The 23,252-nt window shown below is 43.0% G+C and overlaps 1 protein-coding gene and 1 long non-coding RNA gene across 14 annotated transcripts in view; one reads left to right on the forward strand and one right to left on the reverse strand.

The window, feature by feature from the left end:
- The window catches only part of SPECC1 (sperm antigen with calponin homology and coiled-coil domains 1), a 97,982-nt gene extending 80,825 nt beyond the window's left edge, over positions 1–17,157 (forward strand). For all 10 annotated transcript variants that reach the window (XM_048074057.2, XM_048074058.2, XM_013196511.3 and 7 more), the window contains 3 exons: positions 9,865–9,981; positions 11,258–11,317; positions 12,117–17,157. In XM_048074057.2, the coding sequence (XP_047930014.1) occupies positions 9,865–9,981; positions 11,258–11,317; positions 12,117–12,206 (267 nt within the window). In that variant the 3' untranslated portion in view covers positions 12,207–17,157. The remainder of the gene's footprint in view (positions 1–9,864; positions 9,982–11,257; positions 11,318–12,116) is intronic.
- On the reverse strand, positions 373–23,251 carry LOC106045800 (uncharacterized). 4 transcript variants are annotated; one of them, XR_007167054.2, is made up of 3 exons: positions 22,569–23,251; positions 3,109–3,316; positions 373–495 (listed from the first exon to the last, which is right to left on the reverse strand). It is a non-coding gene; the product is annotated as an uncharacterized lncRNA (long non-coding RNA). The 4 variants fall into 4 exon arrangements; XR_001212947.3 differs by lacking the exon at positions 373–495 and adding an exon at positions 1,139–1,245; XR_010825784.1 differs by lacking the exon at positions 373–495 and adding an exon at positions 1,283–1,410 and having other exon boundaries at positions 3,164–3,316.
- Position 23,252: the final 1 nt, after the last annotated feature.

A 23,252-nucleotide genomic window follows, 5' to 3' on the forward strand; every position in this document is an offset into this window, starting at 1 on the left:
CGTAGAACTGCTTCAGTGTGTTCCCAAATTGTATCAGCCTCTCTCTCTCATAGCAGCATTACCACCTTTCTATCCAAGTATTTGACTAGTCATGAGAACTGGGTAAGCTGTGGCATTCCATAATTCAGCAGTAACACAGAGGAGTGGACGTGGAAGTTATCTGGCCACCTTTCCAAGCCAGGTCTTTCTCTGCAACAGGGACAGGAGGTAAATCCGTCTGCTGTTGCACACTGTTTGTGTGCTCTGGAAAAGCTGGGTTCCCATAGTGCTATCATCTTCTCTACTAATGATCAGCAGTAAAACAAATAACTGCCAATTTGTGTGATATGGCTGAAGAAAAACGCTGAACAAAACCCCTCCAGATGTAAACGGCAGCCATCTACGCATTCTGAACAGCGTTCATGGAGGAGTCGTCCTCTTCTGGGGAGGAGTGGGAAGATTTCCGTTCTGCCACACCAATCTGTGTGCTGGAGATTAGAAGCTAATGGCCAGAGCCTGCTAAGTAAACAGAAAGAAGCTGGCTGTCTTAATATTTACAAATGCCATTAACGCTTCAAAATTCTTCTCTGGTGGACGGTGACATTTTCTAAAGTACCATAGACCAGCATATCTGCTCTCTAGGAGAGCGTGCGTACGCTTGTAAATAGCATTGCACCCACATTGCTTAAAGCATTTTGACATTTAGAAGTGGAACATACATGCAATGGGGTGTTACCAGGAAGTTATTTTTGTATTCGGTGTATTTCTGAGAACTGGGTAAAATTTCGGTCTCTTTGAGTTTCTCTGATTTTTGCAGGAAACATTTTAGTTCACTTCAAAGAGACTTTTCCTATCTATGCAGTGATCAGAGGGAGTCTTGGTAAAAGCCATTGAGATAGGAGGGGCTACCCTGTGTTTAAATAAAAGTTGACATTAGGGTGATCAGGAATTTTGCTCTCAAGTCTCTTTTGGACCACCTCTGTGACCTTGGCTGTTTTGCATAATGCCATTGCATTGATTTCCTTGGCTGTTAAATATAGATCATCTTATCTCAATGGATGATGATGAGTTTCAGTAAGATTTGGAAAGATACCCTGATAAAAGGGTAGTCCTGAGGATTTTTATTACTGAAAATACAAGTTTGAAATTTCAAGATATTCCCAATTCTTTTCCAGAATCATTTTTTTTCTTCTTCTAAATAAAAACTCTTACAGTCCAGTGGGTACACGCAGTTTCTCTATGTCCCAGCTGAAGCCAGGGTTGGGTCTGGAAAATAAATGTAGCAGCTAAATCATGGCATGTTGGGAGTAATCAGTTTAATTACTAATGTGCAGGTCTCCTTCACAGAGATGCCAATTCATAAACGTGCTTCTTCAGTGTAGCCAACTAACTTGAGGCAAATTCTACCTTTTTCACACAAGGGGCTTTATCCTGTAAACAAATACAAGTCTTTTGATTGGAGGGATAAATGAAATGCCCATGCAGCTCTCTCATGCGTAACTTTCTATCCTGCTGGGTAATTTTAAAAATAGCATTTACATTCTATCCATCCCAAAGTCCAAGACGCTTTCCTCGTGTTGCCTGGATGCAATGACAATCGGGGAAAACACTGAATTGATTGGCCACCAGCTGGAACAGCTCCAAACTATGAATTTAACTGGGAGAGCGCTGAGCCCTGCTGCCTCTTCCGTGAGTATTCTTTACCGTTGAGACCTCTCCCTCAGTTGTCCCCATCCTTTGCCGTGAGCCTGCCTTCCTCTGCAGCTTACCCCTCTTCCCAGGAATTCCAGGACGTGGCTAAGCTCTGAGCTATCCCCGCAGATAATTAGAAATAACTGTGGGAGCCCTCACTGTGGTCATTAGCGATTCTGTGCCAGGGCTCCAGGCAGGAAGTAGCTAAGCTGCTGTCTTGGACACAGAGGAGAGCTAGTACCTTCCTCTGCTCCCTCCCTTCTTCCCCAGGATATCTGTGTGGTCCTCGGAGCTGTGCTGCTGCATCTTCCCTCTTGCAAAAATAAGAAGTCATCAACGATTTGATGGGATTGTGACACGAGGAGCACCAGCTAGTTCCTGGCCTCGCTGTGGCACCCACCTCTGCCTCTCCAGACATAACAAACGCATTTTGTCCAACTCACTGAGTGGGACGGTAGTGTCAGTTACAAAAGTACCACCCACACTTGACATATATCTCTTGTAACCATTGCTTCACCCCTGAAATGGCCCAGAGATGTTTATAAAATAGGTTTTGCTTATGCCAGCTCTCATTTGGTCCTGTATGTTTGTATAGCAAAAAGCTAGCTCACTGTGAGCTCAGCATTAGCCTCTCTTTCCCTCTGCCCCCCTCCTCAGAAGCTGGGGTGCAAAGTGATAATTAAGGCCCAAAATGAGAAATATGTACAAAAACCTGCTACTTTACTAGCTGCTAGAGAGACCTTTGAAGTAGGTGACTTTTAGTAATGAGAATGTTTTCATAGGGTAATTAGTATTCAAAAGAGCTTGTGCTGTTTGCTAGGAAAAGTTCACATGCATTGTGTGTGTTGTGAGCACTGTGCCAGCACCGTCTCTCAAGTTTTTCCCCGGTTTATCAGAATTTGTTTTTGTTTTTAAAAGTTGGTCTTTATGTATTTTCCAATCAAAAAAAAAAGAATGTGGACAAAGTATGGTGAAATATTTACCCGTCCACACAGTGCTGGGAGCAACAGACCTGCTGGCCATGAACAGATGCTGTTTGGCTTATTAAGGCGGTTACTTGTATGTATAGTTACAGTGATGATTTCCATGTCAGTAGCAACTGTATTTTGCCTTGCAAGCAAAGGAAATGGGAGGTCACATAATTACATTATCACATATTACCATGAGTATCTCCCGTTCGGTACCACTTCCTTTTTTTATTCTTACGACAATTTTAGTTATAGCAGCACCACATCTCTTGTAATCAAAATGACGGAACCAAGGTGCCTTGTAGAGGTCATGGACCTCCTCAGTACCTCAGGAAGGAAGAGCTGAGCTTGAAGAGCATGCGGATTATTTTATAATACGCTTTACAGTCTACTCTGAATGATGTTTCTAAGACAACTCATGTCAGATTAGGTTGTTTTGAGTGCAGAGCTTTAGAGAGCATCATGTTACCTGTTCTTGCCAGTCTGACCAAACGAGGAAAGGCAATGAAGAACATGGGACACACCTGACTTTCCGGTATCTTCTCAGAACTCTGGCTTTTGAGAAACTGAAATAGTTGGGAGCTGAAAACTCTGTGTGGAGTGCACGACAATAAGCTTGTTAAATGTCCTCTTTAAATATCCCTGCTCCCTGTGACTGTTCCAGTCAAGTGATGCTTCTGCCAAAAAAAAAAAAAAAAAAAGAAATGTCATGAACTCAGTTTCATCTTAGCCTTGGCTATGCTAAAAAGGGTCATTAATTCACACTTGCTAAAGCAAATGATAAGCAGTAAAGCTGAAGCAACACCCAGCAACAACCAGCGGTGAAGAAAGGAATGAGGAGTGCCTAGGAATGTGGCAGGAAATGGGGTTTCTTTATAAAAAGGAAGGTACTAGATGGGATAACCTTTAAAAAGCTGACTCCACTTCCTTATTTCATTGTGCTGTGGTTATGCAATTTAACAGCATTTTCACATGGCATTTTATGTTATCTGGAGCTACTAGAGTTGTTTCATCTATGTATAATCAATAAGATGCATGGCACTGTCTGGTAGAAGTGTTAGAAACATGGATGGTGGGGATAGAAGCACAAAGTTTCAAAGAGAGGTTAAAAAAAATCATTATGGAGACTGCGGCTGCCTGAACCATTTGAACTCGGGATATTAATATAGCCTGGAGGATAGAAGGTCATTTGGCTTCCTTCCAAATCTTGGCTAGCCACTTAATCTCTATACAATAAACAGTATTGCTGTTCCACAAATTATGCTGGATTTATTTTTTTTTAAATCAAGAGACATTAGTTTATTTTGTCTGCCATTTCAGAGAAAAAGGTTTGTAAGGGAATTCAGAAAGTTTCATGATAATAGATTGACTAAATGTGATATGCAAATCGCTTTAGACTTGCCACTACCCACTGAAAATAGCTGAGTGCAGTTGTCCAAGTCATCTGGGTGCACCCTGTAATTACACAAGAATCCAGGCAGTCTTTAATTTTAGGCATTCATGCCTTTCATCCATGTTAACTGGACCCAACCACACTTCTAATTCACCCACATTTCCAGGAGATTGCCTAAATGTTTCATATCTTCGGCGGAGCATTTCAGATGAACTGGAGTGTTTTGTTTGCTCAGGTTAGGTCGTGTTATCAGGAGCCCTTCTTCTCTTGTATTTCTTCCTAGGAAGGTTTTACAGCTTGCCCAACCAGAGCTTGCAGTTTACATGCTTCCTCTGCTAGAACCTCTCTAGCTGTAGCCCACCAACACGTCCCCCACCAATTAGGGTGTGATGAATCCAAATGAGATTAGCAGTTTGTTGCAGCTATTGTTGAAGATGGATGGGTGGAGGTACTCCTGGGGAGTTGCCTTTCAAGGTACCTCGATCAGATTTTACGCTAGAAAGGTCAGCGTTCGGCTTTGCAGAGATGTAGCTCATGAAAGAGGTTCCTGTCCAGACACCTGTGTCTAAATATAACCACTAAAAATCGCTGAACTGTGAGGCTTCTGCTCTGTGAGAACATGTGGGTCTTAAAGCTTAAAAACGAAGCTGAGCTGGTTAAGGGGGAGCTGCTCTTATAAACAAGGCAATTCCCTTTGGTTTTCCTTATTCTGTATATTCTGCTTATTCTATTATTCTGTATATTTATTTTAACTAGTTCTCTCTTTGCTGTTAAAGTTCCTATTCTCTATGGGCTGAAACTCAACGATGAGCCACTCCAGCATGTTCCCAGTGTGCTGCCCTGTAGCAGTGACTCCGAGAGGCACGCTGTGTGCTGGGGAAGGAGGGGGAGAATGATGCTAAGGGTGTAGTTACTGCAGGCTTTCTTCCACAGAGATCCTTCCAGCCTGGCTTGGAGCTGACTCACGTCTATAATTTATAATTCTGGGTCTTACAAGGAAAATTACAACTCAGAGAGCCACTGCTGCAGGCGCAGGAACGTCTGCCGAGCGGGAATATCTGGGGTCAGTGTTTTAATGAAGAGCCCGTGATGTCATTGTTGCTTTGTGCTGAAGGCTCAGAGTCAAAGATCTAGTGAAATCTAATGGGGTGGTTGTTTTTTCCTCGGATAAACAAGAAGTTGTTTTTAGTGAGAACAGATCACACGGATTTCCCTGTGGGCCTTCACCGCGGTGCTCTCAGTGCTGTTATCTGCAAGCAAAGGTCCTGTTCCTGGCGCAGGGGGCTGAGGTTAATGGCTTGCAGGTGTTCGGTGTCCTTTTAGACTTGGCCTGTCACTAATGTTATAGATAATGTATTTACTCTCTAAATAACAATGGTTATTATTTTTTTTAACTTTGCTTTCAGATACTTTAATGTGCATAGAAATGAACCATACTGAGTACTCTGGTACTTTCAGACAGCTGAAACTTTGTACTCTCAAATCTTTCCACGTAACTCCACAGGACACGCAAAGATTCTTATGTCATCTTTCTATGAAAACCACACCTCTTGTGGCCTGCAGTGAGACTTTCATATTCCTCCCAGGTTTTCAACACCCAAGAAATGACTTTCTTAGGAGCACTGCAGAAGACCCAGGTCAGGTGCTGCGCTATATGGATATGGCGTGTCTGCTCCAGAGGATGCTGGTAACCCTGAGCGGTGCAGACCTGAGCTGCTCAGCACCCTTGGCCCAGGGGTCAGGAGTTGATCTCTGGTGTAAATGCCTTTAGCAGTGTGAAGCCACTGATGGCATGCTAAGGATTGGGACACTAGTGACACCAGATATTATGTGACCGTAAGGTGGCAGATTTTTCATCCTGACTTCTGAGCACCATAACTCAGACTGCAGCACCCGTTCCATTTTCCTGTTTCTTCCTACATTCATTCTGTGCATGCTGTGATCATGCATCTTCTTCCTAAAGTGTGCCATCCTACATGGTTTAGCTTTTAGGTCTGCCATGAGAAGCCACGTGCATTTTTTCAGAGCTTGGGGTAGGATTTCTGCTGTAGGGTTTCACACTGAGAGAGAAAGAAATCACCAAGCTCTCCATCCTGCAGTTTGGAAGTGTGCATTAACAACCACCACGTACACAAACAGCTCCTGCATATCCATGGGTTGTGTGCTGAGGAGTAGAGAGGTGCGGCAGAAACGCTGGGATGGGTTCCGCTGCCAAAATAATCAAGAGCAGTGAATAGTTTCCAAGGTGTTCATTCCCTAAATTGTTTTCCTTTTTTTAATGGCTTCAGTGGAGCCAGTGATCTTCTGAGAAATCAGAGTGCCTCTCGTTTGAGTTAATGCCTCTCGGTGTGGCGTGGTGGGGAGGTATTGCAAATAAAGCTTCAGTGTAGGCAAACACTGAAGATCACTTTTCATATGCCACATCCTTATATCCCAAAATGAAAGGGAGTTAACACAGAATCAAAGGTGGAATGCCAGAGGGGCATGTATGAAATGGAAATGCATTTGTACAGGGGGAAAAACACAACTCCCTGATGCTTTTTGGATGTGAGAATGGCAACTAGGTGCTTTTGGTTATGCCTAAGTGTATGTTGTATCATTAACTGAACAGCTGAGCTGAACCTTCAGATACTCATTTTGACTCTGCATTTACATTTATTTTGGGTTTTCATTTAGGACAAAAATTCAGATTTGTGTTCGTTTTCCCTGCTGTTGATGGCATGCCACTTTGCTGTAGATTTCATCTGTGGTTTAAATGTTGTCAGCAGAACCCGATCTTTGTACTCTCGCTTGTTTGTAAGACAGGGATCCAAGAATTACTGAAGATAACTGGCTGGACAGTGCTGTTGGAGACATGAGGACTTTTGGACCTTGTTCTCATTTTACTGCTGATTATAGCACTTCTCTCTTATGTAACAATACCTAGAGAAGGGTTTTAGGTATAGTTAAGACCACAAAGATGTGTAAAATTATCACGCTGACAGTGGGCTGGTGAAGTACTGTAGGAAGGAGCAGTTTTGTATGCCGTGTCTCATAATAGCATCACAAAAATGAGGATGGGATATAACGTTCCCACACAAACTTGACATCTTTTTATTTAGTCGTGGTGCTTAACTAAGGCTTTGTTTGTTCCTGCCTCTATGGCCTTTGGCAGAGCGAGTTAAAACCCCTCCATTTTCATTTTTATTATACGATATAAAATCAGAATATTGGTATTTGCTGATAGGCTATTTGCTGTTAAAATTTATTGCCCTCAGTAAATTCAACACTTCGGTAATGAGCCTGTCAATCCTTTCTCACTAGCTGAAGATTGATAAACAGTAAGTCACTTTTTTTATCTGAAGCTTGGCTTCCTGGTGCAAATTTATGGCTCAGGCCAAGACAGTTTTCAGAGTAAAGAAGTTTTTTCTTGTGATGGTATTCAAGTACTTTTATCTCCACTGACAGATGTTTACAGCCTAAAATACAGCGTGGTGCTAGCGCGGCGCAGCAATGACCCCTGCTCGTGGCCTGCTTTCTAAGCTTGTTACATTTGTCAATTTATTCCAGCCAGAATATTTTACCCTGAAATATTCTGTACTCTTTCAGTTTGAGTCCTATTTTACTGTAGACGTTTATTACTAATCTGAAATCCTGTCTGGCTGGACAAAGTCCACATTGGACGACCAGTCAATGAGGCATAAGTGAAGAGCACGTGCTGAAATACTTCCTGCCTGGCTTTTAGTGCGCCTGCATGAGACTTGGTATGAGATGCAGCAAAAGCTTTTGGGGAATCTTGAAAGAAACTCGAAAATAGCTAAATAAAGAAGGTTAAGCGGCAGAGTGAGAGCTGAAACGCAGCACCCTGAAGGTACAGCTAACAAGTGGTGTGAGGGTAGCTCCATGCCTGCCACGGCGTGAGGGACGGTGCGCCACTGTCGTGTCCTGGAGCCATCTGTGCTCTGCAGCAAATGTTTGGAGCTGTGTTTCCAGCCACTATCCCTTAGTTTGGTGTTTTGTTTTTAGCTGGTAATTTGGAACTAGAGCACCAAAGCTTAGCCACCAGGATTCCTGAGCATGCTGGCATGGCTATGTCTGTGTGTGCAGGGAAGTTAGAAGGGGCACCTCTCTTTCACGGAACCAGAGCTGGGCCCCAAGTGCGTGCCGAACCACAGCTCTGCCTCGCAGAGCATCCCTGCGGAGAGCCCTGGCTGCAGTCTGTATCCCCATGATCTTTGTATTTTAAAGTGGTCTTTTTAGATTGGCTGACTTTAAAACATCCCTTTCTGTTCCTGTAATCACTCTAATCCACCTGCTGACCATATCATGTTCTGAACTTCACTCTAGCCAGTAAATAATTTTAAAATCCTTCGGTTGTCTTGAGTAGGAAAACTGGGTTTTCTCTGTACACCTGCATGCACACTTGCAGTGAGTTATGTGACTAGCAAAGAAGAATCCCACCATCTGGCGACAAGGGAAGATGGTTTTGACCATTTAAACTTGCAACCATATTAGATTATTTCTTCCAAAATGTTTTCTCTTCACTGCACTTCTCTTGGAGCTGGCAGAGGTGGGAGTGTTGCTCCTGACTAGTCGGATTTTTCTGGCTTCACTCTGGGGTTTCAGCGGAGTGCTCATTAATACATCCATGCCCACTAAATCATTGCTTCCACAGCAAACTCAGAATTGTTGTCATTAGGAAATGTGCGTAGGTAATGCTTAAAGGTTTCTGTTTGTTTCTGTTCTGTAAGGGTTTTACCAGAAACACTGCCACCTCTTTTTTGTCATTGGCTATGGAGAGTGAGCATCAGGAAACTTCTGTTCTCTCTTCAACTATTTAGGGCTTATTTTGTGAATTTGGGTAGATGATTAAATTCTGTATCTCAAACTTCCCGTTCTTTATCTGCCTTTTGCTAGGTTCTCTGTGATGTGCAGATGAAAGCTGCTGCATTGATGAGGAACAGGAGAATGCAAACATGCATTCATGCAAGTGACTGTGCAGATTGGGCACGTATGCCCAGCTCTTGGAAAGCTGCCCGTTCAGCTGTTGGTGTTGCCAAGTTTAAGCCTCCCTATCATCCAAATAAGTGCATTATTTAGGTCTTGAGTACTAGGTTTTTACTGGTTCAATTTGGCTTTTGATAAGGGGCTGGATCGGGTCATAAATGTTGATTACACATTCTCGTTAAAGCACATAATCTGCTGTTTAATATCAGAAAGGTAACACTGGTCAAATACACAGGATCACAGAATGGTTAAAGTTGGAAAGGACCTCTGGAGGTCATCTGGACCTATCCATGTGCTCAAGCAGGTTGCTCAGGACCATGTCTGGATGGTGCTTGAAACAGATTACACTACCACATGGTTCTGCAAGTCCATCCCACAGACATGCTAAGACAAGGCAGCATGGAATTGATTAGGAAATACCATTTTTAAGTATCAATTTCTTTGTTTTAAGTGCTGGAGGAATCATATTTATGCTGTGCTGTGATTGAAAGGGAGCAGATAAAATCCTTTGTCTTGCTAGCAAGGGAAAACTGCAGCTGCAGCATGTGCTGCACATGGTGTTTCTCACCATCTAGAAAGCATTGGAGAGCATCTCCCCATTTGGGGCCTAGTGTGAAAAACATTTAACTTCTTAATAAACCCTTGTCCAGGATTTTGAAACTTTCCATACTACTTGGTGTCTTTTTACTTGCCATGAAAAAGAAGGGGAGAATGGAAAATGTAAACCTATGTTCCTTTAATACTCCTGAGTTTTAATTCCATGATTGCATAAAAACTGTTGTTTGCTTTTTTTTTTTTTTTTTTCATGTAGCACTATTCAGGACTGGTTTGTTTTTCCTCTTTCAGAATATTGATATTACCAACTTCAGCAGCAGCTGGAGTGATGGGCTTGCTTTCTGTGCTCTGCTGCACACATATTTGCCTGCACATATTCCTTACCAGGAGCTCAACAGCCAGGATAAAGTAAGTTTTGTTGTACCTGTCCCTAAACAATCTGCAGAATTCACAGTGAATGTTATCTGTTTTGATGGGCATGTGGTAAAGATGCAGTGCTGTAAGATCTTGGTATTGATTCATTCAGAATAAAAAGGTGGAAATAACAGTAAGAGGCAAGTGCCTTTTAAGAACTCAGCAAGCAGACTGGATTAAAAGGGAAGGAAACCAACAGTGAGCTTCTAGGGAGAAATTCAGGGACTACTGAATGAAGAGTCTGAGTCTAGTGACTGCTGCATATTAATATGAAGACAGCATCCCTTTTGAAAGGCTGCATCAGACATTTCCTGCTGCTCCTGCTGTCCTAAGAACACGGCTTTCTGGGGGTGGCTTCATTTCCTCTTTAACAAATACCACAGGCAGAAAAGTAGTGGAAGACTTGGCTCACTGTCTATATTGATGCTGCAGGTTCTTCAGTCAGTTTCAGTTTCAACGGATGACAATCAAAGGCTTACCAATCAAACTTAATAAGTTTCATTTTGTTATGATTGCTAGATCTGCCTTGCATCTCTCTTTGAGTTAGGCAGCACAAATTCAAGTGCTGGATCACTGGGTAGACAGGTCATTTATTGAACTACTTGGACAGCAGAGTCAAACCATGTCAGTACATTCCAGGTAGGTTACGAAGCCCTCACAAACAGGCGAAAACTATTTACTGGATTTACTTCAGACAGCTAGTATCTATTACAATATCAATTATGCTGTGGATGGTTATGCTATGTATAGGAATGCCTCATATGTTAGTTAGCACCTCTCACTTGTAATAAAGCTCAGAGTGGTCGTGGGTTTTTGCCCTGTTTATTTAGTTTCACAAGAACCTATTTGTGAAAAGCAGGACTGTAGCTTAGGCAAAAGTAGATGAGCTGTTCGAAGACAAAGGGGTTCTTTGTAAGTGTACCTCACTAATACAAAAAAAAAAGTGGGGGAATGCCATAGTCACAGAAAAATTATTTGAGTTTGGCAGCTTCTTAAGGAAACCACCCTGAAAAGTCTTTGCAAACTTTGACAAAACACACTTAGAACCCTGAGCTTTAGTTGGAAAGGAGATTTATTGCACCTCATGTTCCTAGCTTTTCTTAACCTGGGACATAGATCTAGCTGTTTGTCTATGTGAAAATATCGAATCTAATGTTTTTCAGTTTTGAAATATACCTGCTCATTTAAACTCCTTGATTAGCCAGATGCAAGATAGGATTCAGGAATCATACTTCGATAATCTTTTTGAACCTTCGCTTTATTTTTGCAGAAGAGGAATCTGCTGTTAGCATTTCAAGCTGCTGAAAGTGTAGGCATCAAACCCAGCCTGGTGAGTAACCTATGTTAAACAACAGAGGAATTGCTGCCTGCACCATTCCAAAACCTTTGTCGTCATGTGGCCAGTCAGTCAACTTGCACTGAAATGTTCATATGGTCCTAGGGAAAGCTGCACCATCATCTCTGAAAGTTCACACTGTTCTGAGAACTTCCAGCAGACTAAATCTGTAGAATCATAAAACTGATATAATTTGAAGTAACTTCTGGAGATCATCTGGTATTGAAATGACAGTATCGATTATGTCTTCCCCTCAGAAGCTTATTCTAGAAGATGACTCCTATTTTCATGGGCAGAGCCCTATATCTGCCTGTTAGATCATTTTTTTTTCCTTTTGTTTTAGTGTTTTAAGAAACAGAAGGATAATTTTCTTGTTAAACTGTTTAAAAAGCATTTGCTAAAATCGACAATATGATGGCAAGAAGTATAAGATTAATATGAAAGAGGAAATATTACGGGGTTCATGAGCTAAATTACAGAACCAAAGACATGCAAAGAAGCAGTAATTTAAATGAAATGAAATTACATAGAGAATTAATCTTTGATTACAGATGGAAGAGGTCGTTTCAGGATGTACACTACCTATGGCCGTTTAACTAGTGTTTGTTCTTTGGCATGAGTTTTACAGTTGCAGTAGGCCAGTAGATTTCTCCCGTGGGCCTCTATATTGTATGTGGCTTTAAGATGCTCTGGTATGGAAGTAATGGTGTTCAATAGCCACAGCTGCTCAGAGGACCAAGTGATGTCCCCAGTGGTGGTGCCTGACTAAATCTCGACAATTTGTCCTATGCAGGAACTCAGTGAGATGATGTACACAGACCGGCCAGACTGGCAGAGCGTGATGCAGTACGTCGCCCAGATTTACAAGTACTTTGAGACCTGAGACACAGAGCAAGAGGTGGACAGAAGTGGGGAAGAGAACAAAGAATGCCACAGATGCACTCGATCACTTTAAAAATCCCCTTGCTCCTCTTCCACAACCAACCTAAGCTCTTAGTTTGAAAGAAAGCTTTTTCATAATTTTGATTACATCTGGGACTACAACCAAATAAATAACCATTGTCCATCTATACAAACCAAATTCATCTGCGATTTTATTCCCACATGAAAATTGCAAGATGTTTTCAAAGAGGCCTGGGTTATTTCTGAAGAAGATTCCTTGTGCTAAACAATGTTTGCCTCAAACCAGGCTCTACCAACAGGAGACCTGCCACAAAATGAAGTTTTAAGTCAATGTGGACTATGCTGGCACTCAAGGAAAGCTGGGAAGTTAATACGAAAGCTCGCAAAACTGCTCTTCTTGCCAAAATATGTTTAACTCATCCCAAATACGTTTTTTTTTCCCTCCATATATTTTATAAGACATTGTGACAAACCTGTGTGTGTAAAACCTTAACCCGAGTTATTCTCACACATCTGACCGAGCAAGTCTGCTAGGTTGCTTGCTGTAGCTTATCCAGCAGGATAATACCACAGTCATTTGTAACTTGGAAACCACGCTGTGTTCAACCACCAGTTAGTGAGAGAACTCTAGAAGAACAAGTTAGGTTCTGGGACTCCATTTCAGATCAAACTGAAGTAATCTCAGAGAAAAATAGCATTATTACTGCAGTTTCATTACTATAGCTTCACTGTTAAAGGAAGCCAGAGCCTTATTACCCAGCTGGCTGTACAGACACTTACCATAGGAATATTGCAAATGTAAGTTACTAGCTTTAGTTCTACAAGGTGCCAGTAATCAGGTGGTGCCTCTCTGAGCAATACAGTGACATCTCAGTAGTTCATATTTTGTGGAGTAACTTCTCTCCTGTGTTAAACTCTTAAATGCTTAGAAGTGGCGTTACCCTGTAAAGGAACACAGTACTATATTGGTAACAATGACAGCTGAAGCTTCACTCTGCAAGCTGCCACGTAGTACTGTGTTCCCCTCTCTGCATCACAGAAATCTCCAAGGCGCCAGAGAATAGCTTTTCAGCTCAATAATACTGTTAGTAAAATGTCTGAAAGATACTGTTTAATTTACATTAGACCATTTCTCTTATTTCACCCCATGAAGTTAAATGTTCTGTCTGTCTCCAGCGGGAGCAGGATCGAGCAGGCTGCTTAATTTGTTCTAGGAGCAGGTCTTAGAGAGGATGCTGTACAGGAGCTTATAGAAGGCTGCCTAGCTGCTTTAGATTATGCTGGTAGAAGAAAGGAGTTGTTTAGTTAGGTTGTTTAACCCTGGGACCCTGACCGAATGCATCGTCGAAGTTAATCATAGGCAGCTAGGGATCTTGAAGAAGAAAATAATAGCATGTGCTTACTGCTCTTAGCACCTGAACAGAAAGCTCATGAAATAGAAACAGGTGATTTCACAGAGGAAACTTGTTGTTTCAGGTTTTCTGGGGTTTTGCAGGTGGCTGATCTCAGCCTCTGGCTTCCCCATAGTACTTTGGTGGGGGGATATTGTTTGTTTTTTTTCTTCTATACCATTTAATTAGTAAACAACCTATTTCGAACTTTGGTTTTCTCACAGCAAAACAGAGAACTAGGGGATAGATGACAGCAGCCAAGGTCAGTGAGTGCCTTGAACAGGAAGGAAGCTGGAGGAATACAACGTATGCCTGTTTCGCAGAAGGAGAAAAGCATCACTTGCTCCTGAGTCTGACATTTATTCTAATCCACCACCCCAGGAAGGTCTGATTCCAATCTTTTCAGAGTCCATGTGATAAAAAGTGGCATGCACTTACAGTGCTCTTGCACTCTTTAGTGTCATCCTATACTTTGAGAAAATAGTTGTAAATGCTGGCCAGAGTTATTTCCTTGCAAGAGAGTGCTTTCTAGATTAAATTAAGTCCCCAGTAATTTTTGGTGTACACTCTGGCATCCCTAGAGAACATAGGATGTGTTGCTCTAAGTGTTCTCAAGTATAAGTTTCCCATTATGTGATAAGAGGGAAGAGAAAAATAGTTGCTAAGCAGAGTACATTTAGGAAGGGAGCCACACTGCACTGCTCCTTCGCCTTGTGGATGCAGCAGGCTCTGTTCCCTTGAGGTATCCGTTGGCAGAGATCCTAACTCTCCAACGGGCTCTAGTTCAAAGCGTGGTGAAGTCAACACAGAAAATTCCATATTCCTCAGTGGGCTTTGGATTGGACACTTGGAGAGATGAGAAAAACTGTTTTCATTCCCAGAGTCTGGAAAACATTTCAAAGTCAGAGGGCTCCACATGATCTAAAAAAGTAATATAACCTTAACCCTTTGTTGCTGGAAATGCCTGTGTTCCTGATGCCTTTCCAGATGTACACTGTGTACATACCTTATCTAACATGTCAGTTGCATTTGCTTCGAGCACTGCTCTGACATCTATTCTCATCTGTTTCTCCAAGACTGATTTTAGCTTTACAGACCATTCCACCACTTGATCTAGCAGCTTTTGATTTTTTAAATCAATTTTGCAAAGCACTGTTCCTGTCGTCTCTTTGCAGCTTTTCTCATACCCCCAAATAGTCCAAACACTAATTCTACCCAATTGTAATGGTATATTCTTAAAAATAACCTTACTTACCTGGGAGTTAGAACAAGTTGTCCTCTGTCAGCAGGAACAAAGATACTCTGTTTTACCAGTTGCTTAGTGTTCCTTTCCAGTGTTCAAAACTGCAAAGCATCTCACTGTGAAATGCTGATGATTTGAGATTGAGAAGCTCTTCCAGGTTATTTTTGAGATGAAGGACTGTTTATTTGTTCATTTAGCTGTTACTATATTGCATATTTCTCCTTCCCTTTGAATCTTGCACAGTTACGTTTCTAGACCCAGATTTTCAGAAATAAGTGTTGGTTTTTGTTGCTGCCTAAAAATTTGAATAAGAATTTGTCCTGTCCAAGATGCTGCAGACCAGCCTGGTTTTCAGAAAATACCAAGCGTCTGCAGGCTCTTGTTAGACATCTCCAATTGGAACTGCAAAATGAAAGTTCTAGCTGACTTTGATATTAAAGAGCTTGTTAATTAAGATAAGCCACAGTGTATAGGAATAATCTTCATAGAAGTTTTAGGAATCCTCTGAAAATGTGCTAGATTGGAATACGTGATGATATGACGTGGATAGTATGATGTGTGGTATTACAGCTTGCCTGGCTTTGCCTTTTAGGAGTAATGGATCTTTCCCTGATGCAGGCCGATTAAATCTCTTCACCAGGTGCTCCCTGAATATACCCTAACTCTAAAATGCACACAGCTGTGTGTGTGTGCTTGGGTAGTCCATCAGACTGCAAGAAACCATGGAGCTGGTTTGGGTTGAGCACGTGAGAAGAATGTTTAAGATGAGGATTTCAGTGAAGTTCCAGGGAGGGGTATTGCATCGTGTAGCTGTTGTACTAGAGCTGCTAGAGAGGGAAGGAAATCAGAAGTATGAAAAGTGTATGATCTGACTCCCAGAATTTCTGGTGGTTCATGGAAGGTGCGAAGTATTTCATGGCTTGGGAAGGTACAGGGGAGTTGAGAAGCGAGCCCAGAGTCAGCTCTCTGAGAAGGTTTTCTAGAAAGGCTGATGAGCTGTTCCTGAAAGTACGCAGTGAAACTGAATGGAGTGAAAGTCCAGTATGTGAGGAGAGGGGGCACATATGGGAAATATATGCCTGCGCCTTTGTGGACAGCAAAGGATGCGGATGTCTGTAGGTTTTCAGCTTGAGAGTCCTTGCTGATTGTCATCTCGAGTGGCGTTTCTCCTAAGAGTGCAGCCTGGGATGGAGCTTGGAAGATGAGGAGGGAAGAGAGCACACAGCTTGCTGCCTCTACCAGGTTTGCCCTCCTGTGCCTGTGATATTCAAGCAAATGCACAGGAGCCAAAGACTTCCCTGTTTTTCCTGTGCTGCAGCAAGGCAGCCGTACGAAGCAGACTGATTTTTGACTTATGCAGATTCTCCAGTTTCTTCTCCGTGAAGCACATTCTCTTCCTTGAGTTTTGGCAGGTTTTCATAATTTTTTTTTCAGGTTTTCTGTGTGATTGTTCTTGTTTTATATGTGCAAACAGTATGTGCAAGTTTTCTGTCCAAACCAAATAGGTGCACGCTGGCAGAATGATTGCATCTGCCCCGTGTGATTCCTGACCTGGAGCTCTTCAAAATCTCGCTTTTGGCTTCACTGACTTTTCTGTCTCACTTCCTTGGCAATGAAAATGAGAGCGTTGGCTCGTCCGGTTGTAGGTTGTTTGTACCTCCCTCATCTTTCTCTGCTTAGGGTACCAGGTCTTCCAGCAGGAAGTATCTGACGGGGCCAGCTGTTTGCAAAGCTGTGCCTTGGGTATCTGATCAGATGCAGAGTCTGTATGGGATGAGATTATGCATTTTCCTGTCAGAAGAGGGCTTTTGCCTAAAAAGACTCAGGGCACTGAGCATTAAGACATATTTTTAAACCCAGCAATAACTTCTACTATGCTAGACTAGATGTTTTTTATCAACTCCAGTGCCATTTAGACTCACCCACCGATGTGGTGTAGAATCAAGCTTATAACTTAACCAGGGTTAACATTTTTCACAACTGACGGTCTCTACATTTTTAACTTGCACGTGTGCCAAGTTCCGTTGGGCAGGGCTGGACACAATGTTTTTATTGATTATTGGTCCAGGCTCCAGTTTGTCATATAGGATAACCATCTCTAAACTGTCAAGTTCTTTTAGCTTTCTCTATTGGATACAGATGTTACATCGTAATCTAATTTATACAAAGAGCACATTAGAATGTATATACTAGGCATTGCCAAATTTGGACATGCTAATATTTAAAGATTAACATTATTAAAATGTATGATGCAAAAATCTGTGTAATATTTCTAATAAATCTTTTTCTGTTTCTGATGTTTGCCGTAATGGTTCAAATATCTACATGCAAAGCTGATTCTTCTGCAGACTGCTGGGAAGCAGGACTCCCAGGAGAGGTTTTAAAAGGTCCTCGTGGTTCATTGTTTCTCCTACACTTGCAGCAGAGAAAATTTTGTCAGAATCTTCTTTTCATAAATACATCAATTTCCATTTTTTTTTAAGTAACAGATGCATTTGGATGCCTTTCAGAAGATTGTCTTGGGGATAAAGGAGTGTCAGTTTCTGAAACAAACCATATTGACGACACAGTAGGAAACCATCCTGCTGCAAAGGCAAGGAAGGATACACGAGACGCCAGCATGTTTCTGCAGTAGGAGCTCTTAAATGACTAGAGGATTAAGAAAGAAGTAGTCAAAGAGTGGAAACAAGGACTCGTGACTGGAATAAGTATAAATGTATGTCACCAGTAAGTTAGGAGGCAAAATGAGAGCTTGCAAAAAACCCTACACCTGGTGGGTAGTGACAGGATGTTAGAGGTGAGGCTAAGTATGTGCGTAGTCCTGGAAAGACGCATTCCTCTGCTGGTCCGTGAAACAAATGATACAAATGTGAGACAAATCCTACTGGCATGCCAGTGACCAGACCTGTCGCTATTCTTTGTCCCACAACAGAGACGACTTAGCAGTTGCTGATCTTTTGAAAGGAAGCCGCATCTTGCAGATCAACCGTCACCATCTGGCTAGTGGCACAGGGAGGGAAAAGGAAGCTTGTTTTGGAACTTCAGGTAGGGCTGAGTTATGGGAAAAAAGGGCAAAAATAATGACTTTCTGTCAGAACCAGAATGCCTAGCAATGATGCTCATGGTGACATTTATTATAAACCTTCACCATGAAGTAAAGGAGGGCTTCCTGAGTTCTAGACCATCTCCTTGGATAAAATTCCTTTTTCCACCCTGCACAAACAAAGAGGGCTGTGGGAGTTCTGCCTTATTGCTGAGGAATTCAGCCCCATGGATGCTGCGTTGCAGCCCATATCCAATCTATGAGCTTTCAGAGACGCTGGGATCTGGTTTGTTACAAACATGTCTGAAGAAGTGCCTCAGAATGTATGTAATTCACTTGGGAAACAGATAAAGCTATGTCCAGTACATTCAAATTCCAGCATACTTCTCACAGAAGCTGCTTTTTATCTCACGGTGGTAGTGACAATATTAGAAAAAGGAAATTGTTGAATTAGCAAAGAAAATGAGAAAATAAAAGATACGGTTGGGCATTTAAATCTCTTCCAGCCTCTCAGGTACATTCGTGTCCAGCTGTATAGATGAAACCTTGTGGGAAAAAGTTCCTATTTACATAATCCAAACTACTTTGCCTTTCCCCACCTAAATATCATGTTTCAGCCCTGAATTTTTAATGCTGGCTTGGTCTGTCCTTGCGGCAATGTCACAGGGAAAGCCACGCTGTTTTGATTTGTTTTACTTTGGACAGCTTTACCTCCGGGACACAGTATGACCACACAAAATGGCAAGCTAGCGTTCCTAGTTTGTTTCAAGCTGCCACTACGCTTGATTTTGAAGACTTGCCCACTTAGCTCACTTAGAAAGCACCAGACCCAATCTTCGCACCTCAGTCGTCTTTTGCAAAGGAGTTCTCAGAACCAGCCCCATTTTGCTGTCTGGAAATCACCCCATCACCGGGAATGCAGGCTCATATTGTGCTTAATGTGTAAAGAACAGGACTCTGACCATTCACATTCATGGGCTGGGTGACCTGGGTACAGGGTGGCATTCAAAGCTCTGTGTGGCTCACTTCCCCTTTTCCATTTTATGTAAAGTTAGCAATTTCTGTCTTCGTGTTGCAGTAATTGCAATAAGCGAGGGGTTTAGAGTCATTTTTTTGTTTGCTTGTTTGTTTTGTAAGTCGAATTATTAAATGTGCTGGTAGGATATTATCCTTCACGTCTATTAGCCAATAATTTTTTGATGGGCGTGGATTTAAGTCCTGGGATGTGGAAAGGCAGAAATCCTTTCTACATTACACACTGGTGAGCAAAAAATGCAACCACGTAATGAGCCTCAATTCCATTCTCTGTCTATAAAGAAATATAAACCTCCTGATAACTTCTTGTCAGAGTTAATCCATTCTTTGTACAGTTTGGAGATACCAATGGTAGCAAGATATATGTTATTGCAGATACCTTAGTTCATGTTTGCTTTGTTTCTAAGCAAGGGATCAAACAAGCTATCTCTGTTTGTTGGCTTTTTAAAAATCCGTCACCTTATTACATACTTGAACTGGAATTGCTACAAAACACAAAATCATGCAATTACAGTTTACATCTCAAAGCTTAAACCAAACAACAACACACAAATAATATTTACGTTAAAGTGGAGACAACACCCTGCCACTTGACTTCAGCAGGTCAAGTAAACTGGTGCCAGGGCCTTTGCCAGGTAAGCATACGCTGGGAATCCAGCAAAAATCAACAGCCCAGGATCTACAGCTGGGGAGGATGTAAGATGAGGATGTAAGATGGTTCTTATTTTTGTCAGAATTTACTATATCCAGCTGCGTATTATTTGCAGATATTAATGTCTGCAAATTCCCTTGTTATCTTTCAGCAAATAGATCCTGCATAGGAGCAATTGATGCTGAAGCCCTGCTCTCTTTACTGCCAGACTTGGTACTTCTGTCACTGAAGTAAGCTGTTAGATGCTCTGCTGCCTCAGCTCTTTTCACAGTGTTCTCCAGTTGCTCTGATTTATTTGTTGGAAAAAGCCGGATTCTCTGTGGAGAATGTCAGTGAGTAATCCATGCTGCTATGTTTGCAAGTGGTTCAGCAAGAGACTGAAAACGAGAGTTCAGGCCAATGTTTTCCCAGGATTGTTTGTGGCTGGTTGTAGATGGGGTGAGCTGACAAGATTTAGGACTGCTCTGCTGCTAAGTTTGGTTTCGCTGCCAAGTGTCTCCTAGTGCTTAGAGAGCTGAGACTGGGGTGGAAGGAAAAATTCCCTTCCTGACTGGTGCGTATTCGTCTATGTGAGATGGAGCAGTCTGGGTTTGTTTGTGTCACCACGGTGCCATGAACCTGCACCTCCCTGCAAACACAGACCTGCTCCAAGCCTGGCTTCCAGCAGACTGAGCTTCGTATCCAGCTGCAGCCCCTGGCACAGGCAGATGAAAGTGAAATGCTGTGACCTGATCTATATCTGAAGCTGAAGATAGCGCACTCGGTGTAGCCTGAAGTTTAAAGCCCGTTGTGAGCGCTGGGAGCCTTGGTTTGCGTTCCCCAACTGCTCAGAGACTTCCCATGGGAACTGAGGCAGGTGTGCTACTCACAAACAGGGTCTGAACCTTTGTGAACCCATTTGTGGTGCCATGAGATGTGATGAAAAGGAAACTCTTGGTTTCAGGAAAAGCTTATTGGCATATTTTTCAGTCTCCCCCACCTCTGAGCCAATGCTTTCATGTCTCCCTTAGACATTAATAATGCAAATTTTACCCTGAATTCCCAGGCTCCTGCTAGCTAAATGGACAGGACCTCAGCCCGTGGTTCTGGTACAACTTCTGAACCATCCTGCCTGCCTGCTTTGAGTAGCCATTCTGTTTCCCTGAGACGATGGGCCTCAAAATCTTCAGAGACACCTTGCTGTCCAGAGCCTGTCACCAGAAATGTTCCTGGAGAACCAGAAGTTTCAGCAGTGCTGCAATTCAGAACGGCCATGCTTTCTCTTTGGCTTTGTAAGGAGCGTGTAGGTGGGGAGAAAGGAAATGAGAAGTGAGCTGCAGTACACAGGAAGCAGTTCCTTCCTGGCCCCTATAGTGACCAGCTCCTAGAGTCAGGTTAAGTGGCACACTGCATCTTCTTGGTGTGGCTATAGACTAATTACTCGGTATCTGCCCTCTTTTTAGGCTGCAATAGATGTAGAGATGCTTGGGCAGGAAGGCAGAGCAGGTGAGCCCTAGCTGAGAAGTTGTCCTGGTTATCCATTTGCTTGAGAGATCCAAGCCATAAATAGGTGAGAGAAACATAAGCAATACAAATAGCATGAGAAGTCTTCCATATGGGGCGCTGGTGGTCTTCAAGGGTCGGAGCCAGGTGGCTCCAGTCTCATAGGTACAGCTTTGCATTATTTGATGCTGAAAAACGACTGGCACAAACCGTGGGTAGCAGGACCCTGAAGTAAATGTCACCCAGAAACGATGGCAGTCAGACCGTGGGGACAAGCAGTGTCTTTTATTGAGCACAGCAGGAGGAAAACGGAAGTTGTAAAATGCCAATGTGGGTAAACATTATTCACGTTTCTAGAATATGAACTTCCATCCCTTCTTAAGTACATAGCAATGACCAAGGTTTTATCCTTACCTGCACATCGTGAGTTTAAGCAGGTTAAAGAGAAAGTAACAAGATTAGAGAATTAAAATGGGAGCAAGTGCTTTTCCTAACCTGCTCTGCACAGACAGCTGTATGCCTTCAGTGCAAAGCTCCGTTTTGCCACTTCTCTCGACTTTAAAAAAAAAAAAAAAAAGAGCATATTAGCAACCCAAACCCTTGCTCCACCTTGATGTGCTGTAACTTTTATCTTCTCAGACAGCTCATCCTTTCTCTCCAAGCGTAAGCTGCTCCCGCACTCTGATCACGGAAGGCAACAACCGCTGGGGTTGGTGGTCCTGCAGGGCACACCGACCATGCTCCCAGCGTGGTCAGCCTCCTGGGGAGCCAGGCGACCACCAGCAGACATCGCTCTGCTTGGCCTTTTCAGGTAGGTATATTTCAGTATATTTCAAGCAGTTCTGTTTTTCAGTTATACATAAAATGCCTGTTGTTTTCCTTGCCAAAATGAAAACCACAGCGAACAGCCCAGCACAGAGGAACCTACGGTAATACCACCACGATTGCAATGTGACCATTGCTAGCGTGACCTGCAGGTAGCAGGATCCGGCAGAAATCATCCCCCAGGGAGGTGGTTCTGCGGGGACACTGCTGCCCAGCCCTGCTCTTTGCAAGAACCCGCAAAAATCCAGACTCCACATATGCCCTTCTGCCCTGGAGGGCATTACAGTGAAAGCCATGAGCATAATCTGTTGCTTATTTGTAAGGCAGCTACTGGGATTTGGCTCGCACAACCCGACGTGCCTGAATAGCACAGCGCTATCATAGCGGAGCTCGGCCCTTGAGAGCAGTTGTGCTGCCAAGGCCCTGGAGAGCCATTCTGGGCAGGAAGAGTTCAGCCTGAAGCTTGCAAAGGGACTCATAATATCACTAATAAATAACACGCCATCAGTCGGTGCGGTCCAGGTTCTTCCCTTCATTTGGGATTAAGACTCCTGGCAGCTAAGCCAGGGAGGGTCTGAAAAAGTGGCAGGGATGGAAACCGCACCGAGTAAGGACTTGGGCGTTAAAAGTGGTCAGCAGCAGGTTTACATAGCACTTCTGCCAGTACTTACAGAGAATGGACAAAACTGGATCGAGCCGATAGGCAGTGAGGTTTCTAGGTGCTGGTCTGTGAAAGAAGCTGGTGTTCGGTGTGTCACTGTCCTGGGGCAGGGCACCAGGCAGGTTCCAGAACATTCTCTTCTCTTTGTGATGGAGAAGTTCAACAGGGGCTGTGATAATGACACTTGGGTTCAAACAGCCTTGGAGTGCAAATTCAGTGTTTGCCGAAAGCTGAGTGTGGAGACAGTGGGGCAGGAAGGCTGGCACCTTCCTCTGCAGCGCCTGACCTGTTTTTTTGGGTGTATTCTGCAGCTTTTGTTAGAGCTCAGCTGCCCTTTAACCTCTTAGTGGCCTGCACAGGTCTGCCTGCAAAATGAGGCTAGGAATTAGGGGCAAAGATGCCCCAAGCTCCAGCTGGGACCTAGGACACCACGGCTTTCTCTGTGTGCTGTAGCTCTCCTCTGCAAAGTTGAAGATAATAGCAGTAATAACAGATATTTACATTTCTTGGCTCCATCTTGCACAGAGAAATTTCTGCACTCAGAATAGTTGCATTGCAACCAGTTCAAGTCTCCTTGCTCTTCATGATACTATGATTTGGAACTCAAAGCATCGCATTTTTGCGTAAAGCAGGGTGGCATAACTGCGTTTCTCTGCCCTGTCAGGATCTGGCACGGCACAGAATCACTTCTCCT

Source organism: Anser cygnoides, chromosome 18 (genome assembly GCF_040182565.1).
Source record: "Anser cygnoides isolate HZ-2024a breed goose chromosome 18, Taihu_goose_T2T_genome, whole genome shotgun sequence".
In the NCBI taxonomy this organism is placed as follows: Eukaryota; Metazoa; Chordata; class Aves; order Anseriformes; family Anatidae; genus Anser; species Anser cygnoides.